Source organism: Hemiscyllium ocellatum, chromosome 18, assembly GCF_020745735.1.
Source record: "Hemiscyllium ocellatum isolate sHemOce1 chromosome 18, sHemOce1.pat.X.cur, whole genome shotgun sequence".
NCBI classification, from domain to species: Eukaryota; Metazoa; Chordata; class Chondrichthyes; order Orectolobiformes; family Hemiscylliidae; genus Hemiscyllium; species Hemiscyllium ocellatum.
In genome coordinates, this window is record NC_083418.1 from 33,826,236 (window position 1) to 33,842,311 (window position 16,076).

The window sequence follows — 16,076 nt, forward strand, 5'->3', positions numbered from 1 at the left end:
TAACCTGGTGTTATGTAATCACTGTTATGTACTTCTAGCACTTTCAGTTTAAATCACATTGACTTACGTTCATATTGGAAATACAATGTCCATTTTTAAGGATATGGCTTCCTATGAGATTGCTTCACATTTAGGAGAGGTAGTCAGGAAGATTCTGTATTGTTCCACTCAAGATGCTTTTAAAAGTAAATACATAAATGAGGTTTGAATGTCTTAGTGAGTTTATGAACAACTATGGGTGATATACTTACAAAGGGGCTTATCATAACCACAACTTCTGAAAGATATTCCATAACAGGGTTATCTAAATCGTAGCATGTCATTTGTTTGAATGTGTTCCAGGTATGAAATGGTAAAGAATTGCACTTCTCAAAGAAAGTGAGAAAAAAGCTAAAGTAATCAGGAGTAGGGGTAAATATCAATAAGGTAAAAACAATGACTGCAGATGCTGGAAACCAGATTCTGGATTAGTGGTGCTGGAAGAGCACAGCAGTTCAGGCAGCAAATATCAATAAATCTAACTAACAAACTCAATGTAATGTTACGTCAGTGTGTATGTCATTGATGTAGAAAGGTTTTTTAAAAAAATCATCAATCTTCAACATTCATTATCTTGCTAATAAAAATGGTATAGATTTGGAACATTAAAAATGATGGATGCACAAAGAGAACATTAGCAACAACAGGGTTGCTGCAGAATTTATTACTATTACACTTGCTTTACTGCAATTGTATTCCACAGTGCATTGCAGCTTGAACATCTTTTTTTTCTGTCAGAAAGAAATTCTAAGAAGAATGGAGGATGGGAGGTCAGCCAGAAGAACATCGGAGTAAAAAGTCCAACAATGGCATCAATGAGGCTTTAAGCTCAATTCATTTGTAGCAAAAGACAAAACTAATCACCGTACATATGGAACTTGCTAACCTTTGTAATGAAAAGAATATAGAGCCAGAGGTTCAGCTTGTGATCTAATAGGCTACCCATAGTTTAAAAACTTTGGGTTCAGTGATAGACAGAGGCCAGCAGTAAGTAAAAAAGGATGGCAGGTGGGACCATGGGAAGAAAATATGACATTGGCTGCAGGAGTTTTGTTTGTTCAGCTTTAAGAGGAAACAGCATAAAATAATCATTTGTATGAACATGGATCATGTTGATCCCTTAGGGCTTCTCAAAATGAAGTTATTGCTCAATTATTTTTTGTCCTTCTTTCCCCCGAAATACACAGTGCAAATGAAGTTTTCTCAGAATGGAAGTTTCTCACTAGGGATGTTCCACAGGGATTGGTTCTAGATCTTCTTTTGTTACCATTTATATTAATGATTGGGTGAGAATATAGAAGGCATGATTAGTAGGTTTACAGATGACACCAAAATTGGTAGCATGGTACACAGCAAAGAAAATTTTCTAGCATTACAAAGGGATCTTGATGAACAGGTCAATGGTCTGAAAAGTGGCAGATAGAGTTCAATCTGGATAAATATGAGGTATTGTAGTTTGGTACAACAAACAAGGGTAGGGCTTATACACTTAATGGTAGGGTGTTGGGTACTGTTGTAAAACAGAGGGACCTAGGGATTCAGGTACATAATTCTTTGAAGTTTGTGTCACACAGAGATAGAGTGGTGAAAAAAGGATTTAGCATGCTTGCTTTCGTTGCTCACTGCTTTGACTATAGGAGTTGGGGTGTCCTGTTGAGGTTGTACAGGACATTGATGAAGACTCTTCTGGAATACTATGCCCAGTTCTGGTCACCCAGTTTTAGGAAGGACATTATTAAGTTGGAGAGAGTTCAGAAGAGATTTACCAGGATGTTGCCAGGTAAAGGTTGGATAGGCTGGGACTTTTTTCATCGGAGTACAGGAGGTTGAGAGGCGATCTTAGAGAAGTTTATAAAATAATGAGAGGTATGGACAGAGTTAATGGTGATTGCCTTTTCTGTAGGATTGGGGATTTCAACACTAGGGGGCACATTTTTAAGGTGAGTGGAGAGATTTCAAAAAGACATAAGGCACAAATGTTTCACACAGAGGGTGGTTCGTGTGTGGAATGAACTTCCAGAGGAGGTGGTGAATATGGGTACAATTAGAACATTTAAAAGACATTTGGAGAAGTACTTGAATAAAAAAGGTTTGGAGAAATATAGGTTCGGAGCAGGCAGGTGGGACTAGTTTAGTTTGGGATTTTGGTCAGCATAAACTGATTGAAGCGAAGGGTCTGTTTCCATACTGTATGACTCTATTATGAACTTGGGAACAGAGAGATTCAGGCTGTTAAGATACATGTAGATTGGATACAACATCATTTCACAAGGCAGTGGAGGTCCATAACTTAGGACAGTTTAGTTCAGAGAACGATCATTAAATAAGCATGCAACACTTTGCACTCAGGGGTCTGAATGATAGTAGCTAATAGTATCAGGTTTAGCTGTGATCCCCTTCACATTTGACCAGCCTGCCAAGAGATGGCCTTTTGGACTTACATCCCTGTTGTTGGTGTTGGGTCTTTAAGAGCATTACAAACATCAACTGACTCAGCAGAAAGCATCATCTTACAACTTTATTTCCTCAAGTTGAAAAATTTGAAAACCATCGGAATAGGCATAATTTTCCTGGTGACTAAATGAGCAGTGTGGTACTCGGGAATCATTACTAAACCCAAACTCAATGTGTCTATCAGAATAAGCGGTGACCTAACACAATGTAGAAAAGAGCACAGAAGGGAATTTTACCCGAAGCCATAGTTGATGTGAGGTTAGCCAAATTGGTGAAAAGTAGAATATTTACCAATATCAATGCTAACAATAAAATTCTGACAAATGCCACTGGATAAGCAATCAAGACTGCTTGTTACATTTATTACATTGTTTGAGAGATTTTCCTTCAATATCTTCTGATATACTTTGCCTAACATATTACAAAATTCAGAAGGTGTCAGAAAGTGAGTAGAGTGGATTGTTTTTGGTTATATGTTTTATTGAGCTCTGTCTCTTGATTAAAATTTAAAAATATAAAACATAGGTATTAAGTTCTTTCCTATCCGAAGAAACTTGAAAGGGTTCAAAAAAGATTTAAAAGGATGCTACCAGGGTTGGAGGATTTTAGCTAAAGGGAAATGTTGAATAGGCGAGGACTATTTTCACTGCAGCATCAGAGTCTGAGGGGTGACCTTATAGAGGTCAATAAAATCATGAAGGGCATGGACAGGATAAATTGACAAAGTCTTTTCCCTGGGGTCAGGATACAGAACTAGAGGGCATAGGTTTACGGTGAGAAGGGAATGATATAAAAGAGACCTAAGGGGAAACCTTCTCACACAGAGGGTGGTACGTGTATGGAATGAGCTGCCAGAGGAAGCGGTGGAGGCTAGTGAGATTGCAATATTTAAAAGGCATCAGGATGGGCATATGAATGGGAAGGGTTTGGAGGGATATGGGCCAGGTGCTGGCAGGTGGGGCTAGATTGGGTTGGGATATCTGGTCGGCATGGACAAGTTGAACCGAAGGATCTGTTTGGGTGCTGTACACCTCTATGACTGTAAGCTAGCCTGAAGAAGTGTTTTTTAGAGCAGTAAGACTGTGCTATTTTCTGTAGATTGTTAAGGTGCAAAGATGGCCTTTAGTAGGGAAGTGTGCTCTTTCTGTCAGATGTGGGAGATGAGGCAGAATTTCCACGTTACTGATGATTATGTCTGCAGTAAGTGTGTTTGGTTGTGAATCCTATCAGATTGCATGGATTGGTTAGAGTGGCAATTAGAGACAATAAGGAATTTACAGGAGCTTGGGGATGTGAATAACTGGCAGTTAGATGAGGAGTGGAAAACCACAGCTATAGTCAGGTAGATGAGTAACCGCCAGGAAAGGTGGGAGAGGGAGGCAGGTTATGCAAGAATCTCCTGTGGCTATCTGGTACCAAGGTTGGCTCTAATGTAAATAGTGGCATGTCAGGTTCTTAGTGATCGATTGTGATAGGGGACTCTCTAATCAGAGGCACAGACAGATGTTTCTGCCAGAGACAGTGAGAAATCACACCAGGTATGTTTCCTTCCTTGTGCTAGGATCAAGGGTAAATCGGACAGAGTGAAGCATATTCTCAAAGGTGAGTGGGATCTGCAGGAGATCATTGTACACATTGGAACCAACAACAGAGGAAGGAGAAAGGATGAGATTCTGAAGGGAGAATATAGGAAATTAGGCAGGAATTTAAGGAGGAGACCCTTGAGGGTTGTAACATCTGGATTACTCTTAGTGCTATCAGCTAGTAATGGTAGGAATAGGAGGGTAGAGTAGATGAATGTGTGGCTGAGGAACTGGTGCAGGGGAGAAAGGTTCACATTTTTGAATCATTGGAATCTCTTCTTGGGTAGAAGTGGCCTGTATAAGAAGGATGGATTGCACCTGAATTGGAAGGGAACTAATATACTGGCAGAGAGGTTTGCTAGAGCTGCTTGGGAGATTTAAACTAGTATGGTGGGGTGTGGGATCCAGGGTGATAGTAAGGAAAGAGATCAATCTTAGACTGGTACAGTTGGGAAAAGGAGCAAGTCAAACACTCAGGGCAGAGAACAAGGTAGGACTGATAAATTAAACTGCATTTATTTCAATGCAAGAGGTCTAACAGGGAAGAGAGAAGAATTCAGGGCATGGTTAGGAACATGGGACTAGGAAATCATAGCAATTACAAAAACGTGGCTCAGGGATGGACAAGACTGGCAGCTTAATGTTCCTGGATCGAAATGCTGCAGGAAGGATAGAAGGGAAGGCAAGAAGAGGAGGGGATGAGGGACAGCATTACAGCTGTACTTATGCAAGATATTTCTGGGAATACATCCAGAGAAGTTATTTGGGTGGAACTGAAAAATAAGAAAGGGATGATCACCTTCTTGGGATTGCACTATAGACCACCAATAGTCAGCGGGAAATTGAGAAACAAATTTGTAAGGAGATCTCGGCTATCTGTAAGAATAGTAAGGTAGTTATGGTAGGGGATTTTAACTTTCCAAACAGACTGGGACTGCCACAGTGTTAAAGGTTTAGATGGAGAGGAATTTCTTAAGTGTGCACAAGAAAATTTTCTGATGTATCTACTAGAGAAGATGCAAAACTTGACCCACTCTTGGGAAATAAGGCAGGCGAGGTGACTGAAGTATCAGTGGGGGTGCATTTTGGGGCCAGTGACGATAATTCTATTAGTTTCAAAATAGTGATGGAAAAGGGTTGACTCGATCTAAAAGTTAAAGTTCTAAATTGGAGGAAGGCCAAACTTGACAGTATTATGTAAGAACTTCCAAAAGCTGATTGGGTGTGGATGTTCGCAGGTAAAGGAACAGTTGGAAAATGGGAAGCCTTCAAAAATAAAATAATGAGAATCCAGAGACAGTATGCTCCTGTTAGGGTGAAGGGCATGGATGGTAAGTGTAGGGAATGCTGGACAACTACAGAAATGAAGGTTTTGGTTCAGAAAAAGAAGGAAGCATACGTCAGGTATAGAATCAGAGATAGAGTGAGTCCTTAGAAGAGTATAAAAGTAGTAGGAGTAGACTTAAGAGAGAAATCAGGAGAGCAAAAAGGGGACATGAGATAGCTTTGGTAAATAGGGTTAAGGAGAATCCAAACAGATTTTATAAATACATTAAGGGGGAAAGGATAACTAGGAAGAGAATAGGAGCCATCAAAGATCAGCAAGGCAGCCTCTGTATGGAACTACAGGAGATGGGGGAGATATTAAATGAGTATTTTACATCAGTGCTTTCAGTGGAAAATGACATGGAAGATTCAGAACGTGGGGAAATGGATGCTGACATTTTGAAAAATGTCCAGAGGTGGTGGTGCTGGATATCTTAAAATGCATAAAGGTTGATAAATCCCCAAAACCTGATCAGATGTATCCTAGAACTCTGTGGGAAATGAAGGAAGTGGGTTCCTTGCTGAGATATTTGGATCATTGATAGTCACAAGTGAGGTGCTGGAAGAGTGAAGGTTGGTTAACGTGGTGCCACTATTTAAGGAAGGTGGTAAGGAAAAGCCAGGGAACTATAGACCAGTGAGCATGACATCAGTGGTGGGCAAGTTGTTGGAGGGAATCCTGAGGGACAGGATTACATGTATTTGGATAAGCAAGGGATAGTTAGCATGGCTTTATGTATGGGAAATCAAGTCTCACAAACTTGATTGAGTTTCTGGATTGAGTAATGAAGAGGATTGACGAAGGCAGGGCTGTGGATGTGATCTATTTGGACTTGACCAAGACATCAACAAGGCTCCTCATGGTAGATTGGTTTGCAAGTTTAGATCACATGGAATACAGGGAGAACTAGCCATTTGGATACAGAACTGACTCAAAGGTAGAAGACAGAGGGTGGTGGTGGAGGGTTGCTTTTCAGACTGGATGCCTGTGACCTTGGGGTTTGCCACAAGGATCGGTGCTGGGTCCACTACTTTTTGTCATTTATATAAATGATTCGGGTATGAACGTTGGAGGTATATTTATTAAGTTTGCAGATGACACCAAAGTTGGAGGTGTAGTGGACAGCGAAGATGGATACCTCAAAGTACAACGGGATCTTGATCAAATGGGCCAATGGACTGAGGAGTGACAGATGAAGTTTAATTTAGGTAAGTGCAAGGTGCTGCATTTTGGAAACGCAAATCAGGGCAGGACTTATACACTTAATGGTCATGTCCTGGGGAGCATTGCTGAATAAAGAGACCTTGTGGTGCAGTTTTATAGTTTCTTGAAAGTGGAGTCATAGGTAGATAGGATAGTGAAGGCAGCATTTAGTATTCTTTCCTTTATTTGTTAGAGCATTGAATATAGGAGTTGGGAGGTCATGTTGCGGCTGTACAAGACATTGTTTAGGGCACTTTTGGAGTAGTGTGTGCAGTTTTGGTCTGCCTCCTATCGGAAGGTTGTTGTGAAACTCAAAACGTTTCAGAAAAGGTTTACAAGGATGTTGCTAGGGTTGGAGGGTTTGAGTTACAGGGAGAGGATGAATAGGTTGGAGCTGTTTTCCTTGGAGTGTCAGAGGCTGAGGACGAAGCTTATTGAGGTTTATAAGATCATGTAGAGCATGGATAAGGTCTTTTACCTGGGTTGGGAGAGTCCAAAACTAGACAGCATAGGTTTAGGGTGAGAGTGGAAAGGTTTGAAAGGGACCTAAGGGGCAATGTTTTCATGCCAAGGGTGGTGCGTGTATGGAATGAACTGCCAGAGGAAGTGGTGCAGGCTGGTATAAATACAGCATTTAAAAGGCATCTGGATAGGTCCATGAATAGGATGGGTTTAGAGGGATATAGGCCAAGTGCTGGCAAATGGGACTATATTAATTTAGGATATCTGGTTGGCATGGACGAGTTGGACTGATGGTCTATTTCTATGCTGTACATCTCTTTGACTCTCTTTCACATGAATGATATATTGATATATGAGCAGCATGATCAGAGATCTCTAAAGGCTATAGGGTTTACTCTCTTTGTTTTTAGGGAATCTATTTTCATCTTGGGATATATTGTTGACAGAGATGAGATAAGCCAGATCAACAGAAAATGAAGGCTGTTAAGTTCACGACTTGCAAAATATTTCTTGGCATAGCTAAGCAATTGATAAACGTTTTCTCACAATTAGCAAAGAAGAATGAACCCTGAAGCAACTAATGAAGATGATGTGAGAATGGTCCACAGGATGCTTTACAAAGGAACAAGAACATGTTGACATCCATTGATGTCCTGGGCCACTACAATTGATCATTTCTAACTATTATAGTTGTTTCATTTTTGGGTAAAGAAGCAGTGCAGTTTCAGGAATAACAGATGCATGGAGGAAGCTACCATAATAAGCTTCTACTGCACTGTCGTACAAGGAGAGTCACTACGCCGTTCTGGAGAAAGGGAGATATCTTGGTCACGTGGGCTTGCAAGAGATTTCCAGACTATACCCTTTGTGTCAAATTCTTATATAAACAGATCACAAAATGTTGGTCTCCATCTTAGACGAGGAAGTGTTCACGAGTATGCCATCAAAGATACAAAGATTCCAAATCTGCCTTAAGGTTTGCCTATGAGACCAAATAGGTGCAGGGGAAGCTGCAAAGAACAGCAGATGCACTCTCCAGAGTGATGAGGAATTTTTGTTAGTGAAACTAAATCACACTGAGTGGCCAGCAACTCAGAATAAGCTCAATCAACTCTGACAGGAACTAAACAGAATATGAGAATATGTTATCATTCATCAAGGTTGTATCAAAACGTGACCAGGTCAAATGCCTTATTGGTGACTACAAAGACAAGTGTTGATCATCAACAGCATCTCCTGTTGTTTGATAAAAGGGCTAGTAATTCCAGCTTCACTGTGGAATGATATATAAGATAGATAAGATGCATGAGGCAAACTCAGGAATTACCAAGTACCTTGACTCATGTAGTAGTGTGGTGGTCATAAATCTCAAAGGCAACTGAGTACCTCATAGCTAAAAAGAAATTTGTGCTATTTGCAACCAGACACTGGACAGAGAAAGACACTGAACCCCACTGTTTTTCCCACCAGACCATGCAAATAAATAGAAATTGACTCATTAAGGTTGGATGGATGGTCTTACTTTGATGCTTCTGGCTATACTTTATGGTGTCACCACCAAAAAAACAGTTGTCAGGGTCTTGCACAAAATGCTTGTTGCATATGACCTCCCTGGCGTATCAGACAATGGATTGCAGTTTGCAGCCACTTCCAAATTTGAACATGTAAACATTTTCTTACAGTAATCAGGACTGAAGGGGGAAGCTCAGAAACTGGGTTGAAATGGTCAAATACTTTTAGAAAAATAATTCTGCTTTTATGCAGTGTTGTTAAGTTACTGGACTATCCTACTCCAGCATGGCTTACTGCCTTCAGAATTACTGGTGTGGAGAAAACTGAAGATTGAACTCCCTTTCCTATCAAAGAGGTTGATTCCAATGTTAAGTCTGCAGAAGTAAAGAATTGCTTGTAAAATTGAACTTTGAATTTAATTTGAAAGTTATATTTATTTAAATGATCATTGCAAATCAACTTTGCCAGAAATGAGCATCTAGTGTCAATCATAAGACAGAGTTAATTTGCCACCTAACAAACAATGGATATTCAGTGTAGGGAAAAAAAACATAGTAAGCTGCAGATCCAGTCTAAGTTATATTGCAATGGAACAATGCCAGAGCAAATAGTCACTTCTAATTGGATAATCAGATAAAGCAGCAGTCACTTTCCAGAAAGAGAGACTAGATAAGACAATCGTTAACTAAATGAATTTTATTTGTTGGAAAAGAATCTTGCCTCTTTTGTATTAATAAGTGTAAGAAACTGTGCTGAGATATGTAATTAAAATAGTTCATTTGGAGTGTACAAAGCCAGGATAATTGTTGAATTCATCAAAACTGCATCATAATGGTAAGTAGATGCTAGAAGCAAAATTAGCCTTCACCAGCTCATCAAATGAAGACATGACAGTTCAAGGGCATTCCAATGTAGAAACTCATACATACCTGCCTCCATGAATAATTGTCTGTTACAGAGTTAATGCTAATGCTGCATCAAATATGTGCTTTCTTTCAACTTCTGAAAATGTAAAGAGCATTCAAAGTAATTTTCATTCTTTAGATATTTGATGGGCTTACATGCTTGTGCCCATTATCCAATTAGACCATTCCACCATGGTGCACATGATAGCAAATGGAGGAATAGTGCAGAAGAATCATGTGTGATCCACGCTTACTTTTTAAGATGCTGTGTACACAATGATAGTTTTCTGTTTTTGTTGCATTCGCATGCATACAAACTTTAATTAGGGTGCATTTGACAAAACACTAGTTGATGCATGCATTTGAATACACTGGACAGCTTTCTTCAGCTAAACAAAAGATGACCTGATTTTTTTTAAAAAAGGATGAAGAATAATTTCTGTGCTTCAAATGTCAAATGTGTATGTTTCAGAAGACAACTAACCACCAAAGTTGGGAAATTCCATCAACACATGATCCACGACTGTGTATATATTTTTAAGGGGCAATATAATATTAGAAATTAACATAAACAATTTGCAATCGATTTGGTCTGATTTATCATCTTCTCTCGAAACATCGGTTTAATAAGCGCTCTCAGCATGTGAACATTGCAATTAAGGCCAGCATTGATTTTCCATACCTAACTGTTCTTGAACAGTGGTGGTGAGCCTAATTCCTGCTTCTGCTAAAATTATGGCACTGCTCAGCAAGAGCTTTCTGACAATACAGCGTTCTGTGAATTTTGTCTCTCTGAAACTAATTGTTTCAATATTGATAAGTTCTGGACCTGTATGCTGTGTTCTGGATCTGAAGTGAGAAAATTTCCCATCATTGGTAGGGCTAAATTATGACTGCAGCGAGATTCTCGGCCATAGATTTGGTGTTTTGTCCATAAGACCCTGTAATTCAGAACATAAATCCGAATCAATTTACAGTTTATCTTGCGAACTCCCAGTGTTCAGACACGCTGCTGTGGGTAAAGTTAGCAAAACATGATTGGAGAAATGAAAGAGATTCTCACGCCTTTTCAGTCCAAATAAAAGTACAAGCAGATTTATAATGGGGGAATATGAAAGGCTTTTTTGAAGTGGAAAGGAAAAAGAAAAGACTTACAGGAAAGACTTCATATCTAACCCTCGATTACGGAGCTGTCCCATCACGTAGTCCCAGCTCCCAGGATTGGAGCGGCTGCGGCCTCCGGCGGTACGATTGCGTGAGCCTGCCGTACCAGTTGGCCTGTGCTGGGCTCTGTAGGGAGACCTGCTGCCGGAGGTTGTCTGCTGTTGGAACTGAAGCTGCCCAAGGCTCTGGCTGGTGGTAGGCTGACTGTGGGCAGGTCTATGGTGTTGCAGCGGCTGCTGGAGGCTCTGCTGCCTCTGCAGCGTCCGAGGTCGTGGGCATTTCGGCTGTTGATCGCTTGGTGGTGTAGATATGTGTTCTAATGTGGAGGCTGCTGATAAGGTCGGCTCATCCAAGCTAACAAAACAGCATGACAGAAGAAAGGAGCAGAAAGAAAGAGTAAAGGGAGGAAACAAAAAGCAAAGCACAGTTAGCGAAGTCACCTGCAGTGAAGTTCAGTAATGCGTCTCGAGTTTGTAGGATACCTGGTTTTACAATGTCCTTATAGATTCTTAACACATCATTTCAGGTAGACGACTCTCATTTCCTGTAAAATGCCTTAACACATTACAATATCATCAACTCCAATTTAAATTATTCTTGTTTTTGCCCTCCTCATCATGATCAGTCTGGGTCTTGCACTAGTTGTTGGAAGACAACAGGTCAGTGAGGCTCAACTCAATGCGCTTAAGGGGTTTGCTGAAAATAAAACAGCTTGAGCTATGCAAAAAAACATCCTTCCCCCCAGCACTGGCAGGTAGTTGTAAGCAAAACCAGCAACAGGACCAAAATTATTGATAGCATTTTGGGGTGTTAAACATGATATAGCCCACGGGTGACAAACATTATTTCCAGAAATGACTTGTTAAGAGATGCTTCAAAGAAATGACAATTGAAAGCATTATTCTGCAAGAACCTTACTTTAGTGGCATATTTACACCTTGATTACATTTCCTTATTAATTTATTTACACTAAACACTCCAGGAGCACTTATTTGTATGGTAATTGTGTTTTTTTTCAATGCTAGATGTCAAGAAAAAGCCTATAAAATTGCGGCAAGATTAATCAGTGGTTATCTCCTTAGTGTAGCTACATAAAGAAAACAATATCAAACAGTTTATAAATTAGAGAGAGAAAAGGAGAGAAAGTTAAAGTTGCTGTAGTTATTTTGCAGAGGGAATTTGATCTTTGGTCCTCTATTGATTGAACAACATTTGCTTATAAAGTAGTTTACGAGCAAACTTTTATATTTCAATGGACTTCTAATACCTGTGGAAGATACAAAATTAGTCAACACTTATTCTAGATACCTAACAATATGATCAATTGAAGCAGTTGTTACAAAAGCACCTTACATACTCATGAGAGAGATTTCCTGCAGGGAAATCTGTCTTGTGTTAGCTGCTGTCACTGAACCAGCACTGGGTACACTTGCTCCCCAGCCAAGTTGTCAACATAAATTACCCAGAAGACACATCTATACTACAATCCACTGTTACAAGCAGATTGCAAGCTATCCCAAAATATCAACTTTGTCTTAACACTGCAATTACTTTTGGTGCCCAGGGTGAAAGGGAGAATGATCTATTTTTGAAACTTTCATGTGCGTAAGATAGGCATGAGAATTTTGTTTGTTATTTTTAAATAACAGCTTGAAATTTTATCAGTGCAGGAAATAATTGGGCAGAATTTCTTTTTTTTTTCGCATTGAAGTCATGAATGTTAGCAAGGGAGATAGAACACTTTCCATTCCAAGCAACCTGTGTTAGATCCATGTACTTCCAGTTTTGGTATAGCTTTCTTCTACATATCATAAAACTCCCTCAGTAAAGCTCAATCAAAGTGTATCTCTATTGCACTTTCTTCATTTCCCACATGAACAATTCTGTTACCTTTCAGAGTAGGAAGGCCAATTAATACTAAATTGGAGTGGTTTTGTACTGTAGGTTAACATCCACTAGCAATTGAATTATGAATTCTGAAACTACATATCATAGCAGTCAGAGCAAACTTCATTCCATACGCTTGAGTAGGACCAGATTAGATATGAAACATCATTTTCTAACAAGTTGCACTACCTACCCTGTTTTTGATCCAGTTTAGTGCTGGTTAGAGGCTTGTCATTGCAGGCTGGGACCAAAAGTGTGCTTCCCATACATGAAGTGTGAATATGTTAAACTTGAAGAATTAAATATCAAAATAAAATGATCAATCTTTATATCACCACTCTAAGTTCATTGAGAAGCAATCTGCAATTGGGTCTACTAAACTTATGCCCAATGTAGATCACAGATAATGAAATAATTTCCGTTCAGTATTATGATTGTTCTAAATGTCTTTTTTAACTTGCCAAAGTATCTATTCAAATATAAATTTAGATTTTGAGCCACGTCAATGAACACCGTGGGTACATGAATAAGGTGAAGCACATTTTCTTTTCTTCCTTTTCCATCCCCTTTCTCCCCACACATCTCTAAATACAATTAGAAGACATTCAATATCTTGGCATTGCCATACACCGCACATTTAATGTTACTTTTCAAAAAGATCAGCAGTAAGCAGAGTCTATGAAGCTGCAGCGTGCGAGAGTCTATGAAGCTGCAGCGTGCAAGAGTCTACATGCTTAATAAGAGGTGAGAGCTAGGTAGGCATATGACAGCAGAGTCCTCAAGGTGAGGTTCACTTTAGTCCACATACAGCATTTAGATTAGGAGTATTGTGAAGTCATATTTCAGTTACATCTGTTACTTGACACTTATTTTCCGAGGAGACAACTGTCGATTTGCAAATTGAAATAGTACCAGCCTAGAGATCATGGGCCATGAAGTTTAAAGTGAATTAAATTGCTCCCCACAGCACCAAATCTCACTCAAAGCATGTACACATTTCAAAAGTTAGATGTGAAACTGTGAGATTCTCACCAGGCCACTGTACACTTGCTGTCAGTTGCCAGTACTGCTTAAAATAGCACATATATGAGGCAGCTTGACAAAGAACAAAGCACAAAGCAGCACCAACACTGATGATGGGGATAAACATGGCACTAATTGGCAATTATGCACTTATTTTTGATTGTTAGCATGTAGCACATTTATATCAAACAGAGAACACACACATATGCTGTATTTCAGGGCTTCTGCAAAGGCACAGCAATAAATGTCTGAAATGGGTATTACAGGAATAGAAGAGTTTAGAATGTTAAGGCTCATTTTCAGGATCACAAATTCACACGCTCATTCATCCATTAGAAATTGGATTGAATTACCAGTATAATTTATCATGCTATAGTGCTGTTCATCATAGTTCAGCACTAATTGCAATTGTATTCCAAATACGCAAAATAATAATTGAAATGTTAATGTTGTTCAGAGATTAATTTTCTTCATTACGTAAAATAAATATAAGAACTATTCAAGAGGATGCACATTTGATTCCATGAATTTGCAGATTTGTGAATGGCCCTAAATTAATATTCTAACTCAGCCCTAAGACCCAGGACATTATAAATCAAAAGTTAGTACTCTTAAAATTCTAATGGTTTCATTTGATACACTCTCTAGCACTATTACTTCCTAAGAGGGGTCCTTACCGAAAGGAAGGCATGAGAACAACGTTCAGCACATGTGCTCTGATGTCAAAACAATTAGCAAAGATCATGGTTTTGTTTCAAATGAATCAACCATAATATGAACCTATCCCACATATTAGCACATCTCTCAAATTTTATTTTTAGTCTACTTGTGCAATTACTGTTTTTTTTTGCTGTGACGCACAACTTTAATTCTCACAATGCCAATAATCCACACAACATCACAAGGTACTTCACAGAAGAGAAACAAACACTGAGTAGCAAAAGAATAACGGAATGCACAGTTGAAGAGGTAGACTTTGAAAGGAAGGAAGAGAAATAACAGATTGAGGTGATCACGGAGGAAATTTAAGAGAATACGCCATAAGGTTGAAGTCTGTGGCACCGCAATACAGCAGAATGCCACAGTAACTCAAGTTGGGGCCTGCTGAACACTGGTTAGGATATAGGGCTGGAGGAGGTTGATGAAATAGGGTGTGCAATATTGTCAAGGAATTATTAAATAAAAAGAAGGATTTCAAATTCAATGGATTACGAGCTTATAAACACAGGAACATATATGAAGAGCACTTTATGATACAACATGATAGCTGAGAAGTTTGAGAGAGTTTAGAAGGTTTATGTAGGATGGAATCTGCCAGAGAAGTTAAGATGACAAAAGTTAACAAACATCCTTTGTAGTAGGGATACATCCAGAATGGAGGTGACCAAAATTATGGAATTTGAAGCAAGCAGAATTAAGGATAGATAGGATGTCAACTTTAAACACAGCTCATGGATGAGTAGGAACTCAGCCTGAGATTGCAGACATCAATCTTTAATGGATTTACAGACAAGGCTAGTGTTTTTGGAGGAACCAAGGCAGGATGATTTCATTCTTGAAAAGTATTGGTAAAATAACATTTAGTTTTGTCAATTACATTACTTCACACATCACAGAATAGATTGTAGCACAGGTGGTCATCATACGACCCATCATATATTTGGTTGCTTTCTGAAGGGGCAAGCAGAAGAGCAGGGCATGAGTACAGGCAGATAATCTGACAGCAGAGGAATGACAAAGGAAAGTTTAAATCCAAATGTGATACTGATGTGTGTCCTACACTAATGGGTAGTATTGTTGAAGCACATTAGGGAAGTGAGGAATTAAGAACAAGAATGACATTTTGTGTTATCACTGAGAAGACCATAAGGGTGGGTACTTAGTACATGTGTTTGTGTGTGCATATGTTTGTGAGAGAGGGTGAACACCCATGTGTGTTTGAGTAGTGCAGTGTGATTGTGGAGGAGGGATGAGAGAAAGAGTGTGTGCCCATGAGGCAGTGTGTTTACTGGTGAACAGTAATAGATTGAAAGTGTATTTGTGTTGGGTATCCCATGTGAAAGACAGTATAAGACAGATTTTCACATCCCAAGAGAGTTTCAAATGGGTGTGGGAACTGACAAAGCTCAGATCACAGGTACATACATTTGAATTTCCCCCTCAATAACAGCCCCATGCAAACTTCCTTTATTTTGGGGTCAGGTTCAGATTTTACCCCATATGTATGGCCCATAATGAGAGGTTGCTATTGAAAGGCCTGGGGAAATTTGTATTTCATACACCATTTTCATCATGTCATAATGTTTTGGAAATATTTAGAAAACAACCAGGTAAGGCAGCTTGAGAACCTAAAGAGGCAAGAACATTCTGCCAGGCAAGTTGGTTCATATGTGATTATTGGATACTGTCCTGCAAGTTGGATGCATTTTCATTATAGTGAAGGATTGTACAATGCTGTCTTGAAAATGTATGTTGACCATCACGTTAACCAGCACTGTCAACTTGTTAAGATACATT

General features: G+C 39.3%; 1 protein-coding gene across 1 annotated transcript in view; it reads right to left on the reverse strand.

Moving 5' to 3' along the window:
- The window catches only part of syt7a (synaptotagmin VIIa), a 682,829-nt gene that overhangs the window by 167,292 nt on the left and 499,461 nt on the right, over window positions 1–16,076 (reverse strand). The window contains exon 6 of the mRNA XM_060838472.1: window positions 10,641–11,003. Coding sequence (XP_060694455.1) covers window positions 10,641–11,003 — 363 coding nt within the window. The remainder of the gene's footprint in view (window positions 1–10,640; window positions 11,004–16,076) is intronic.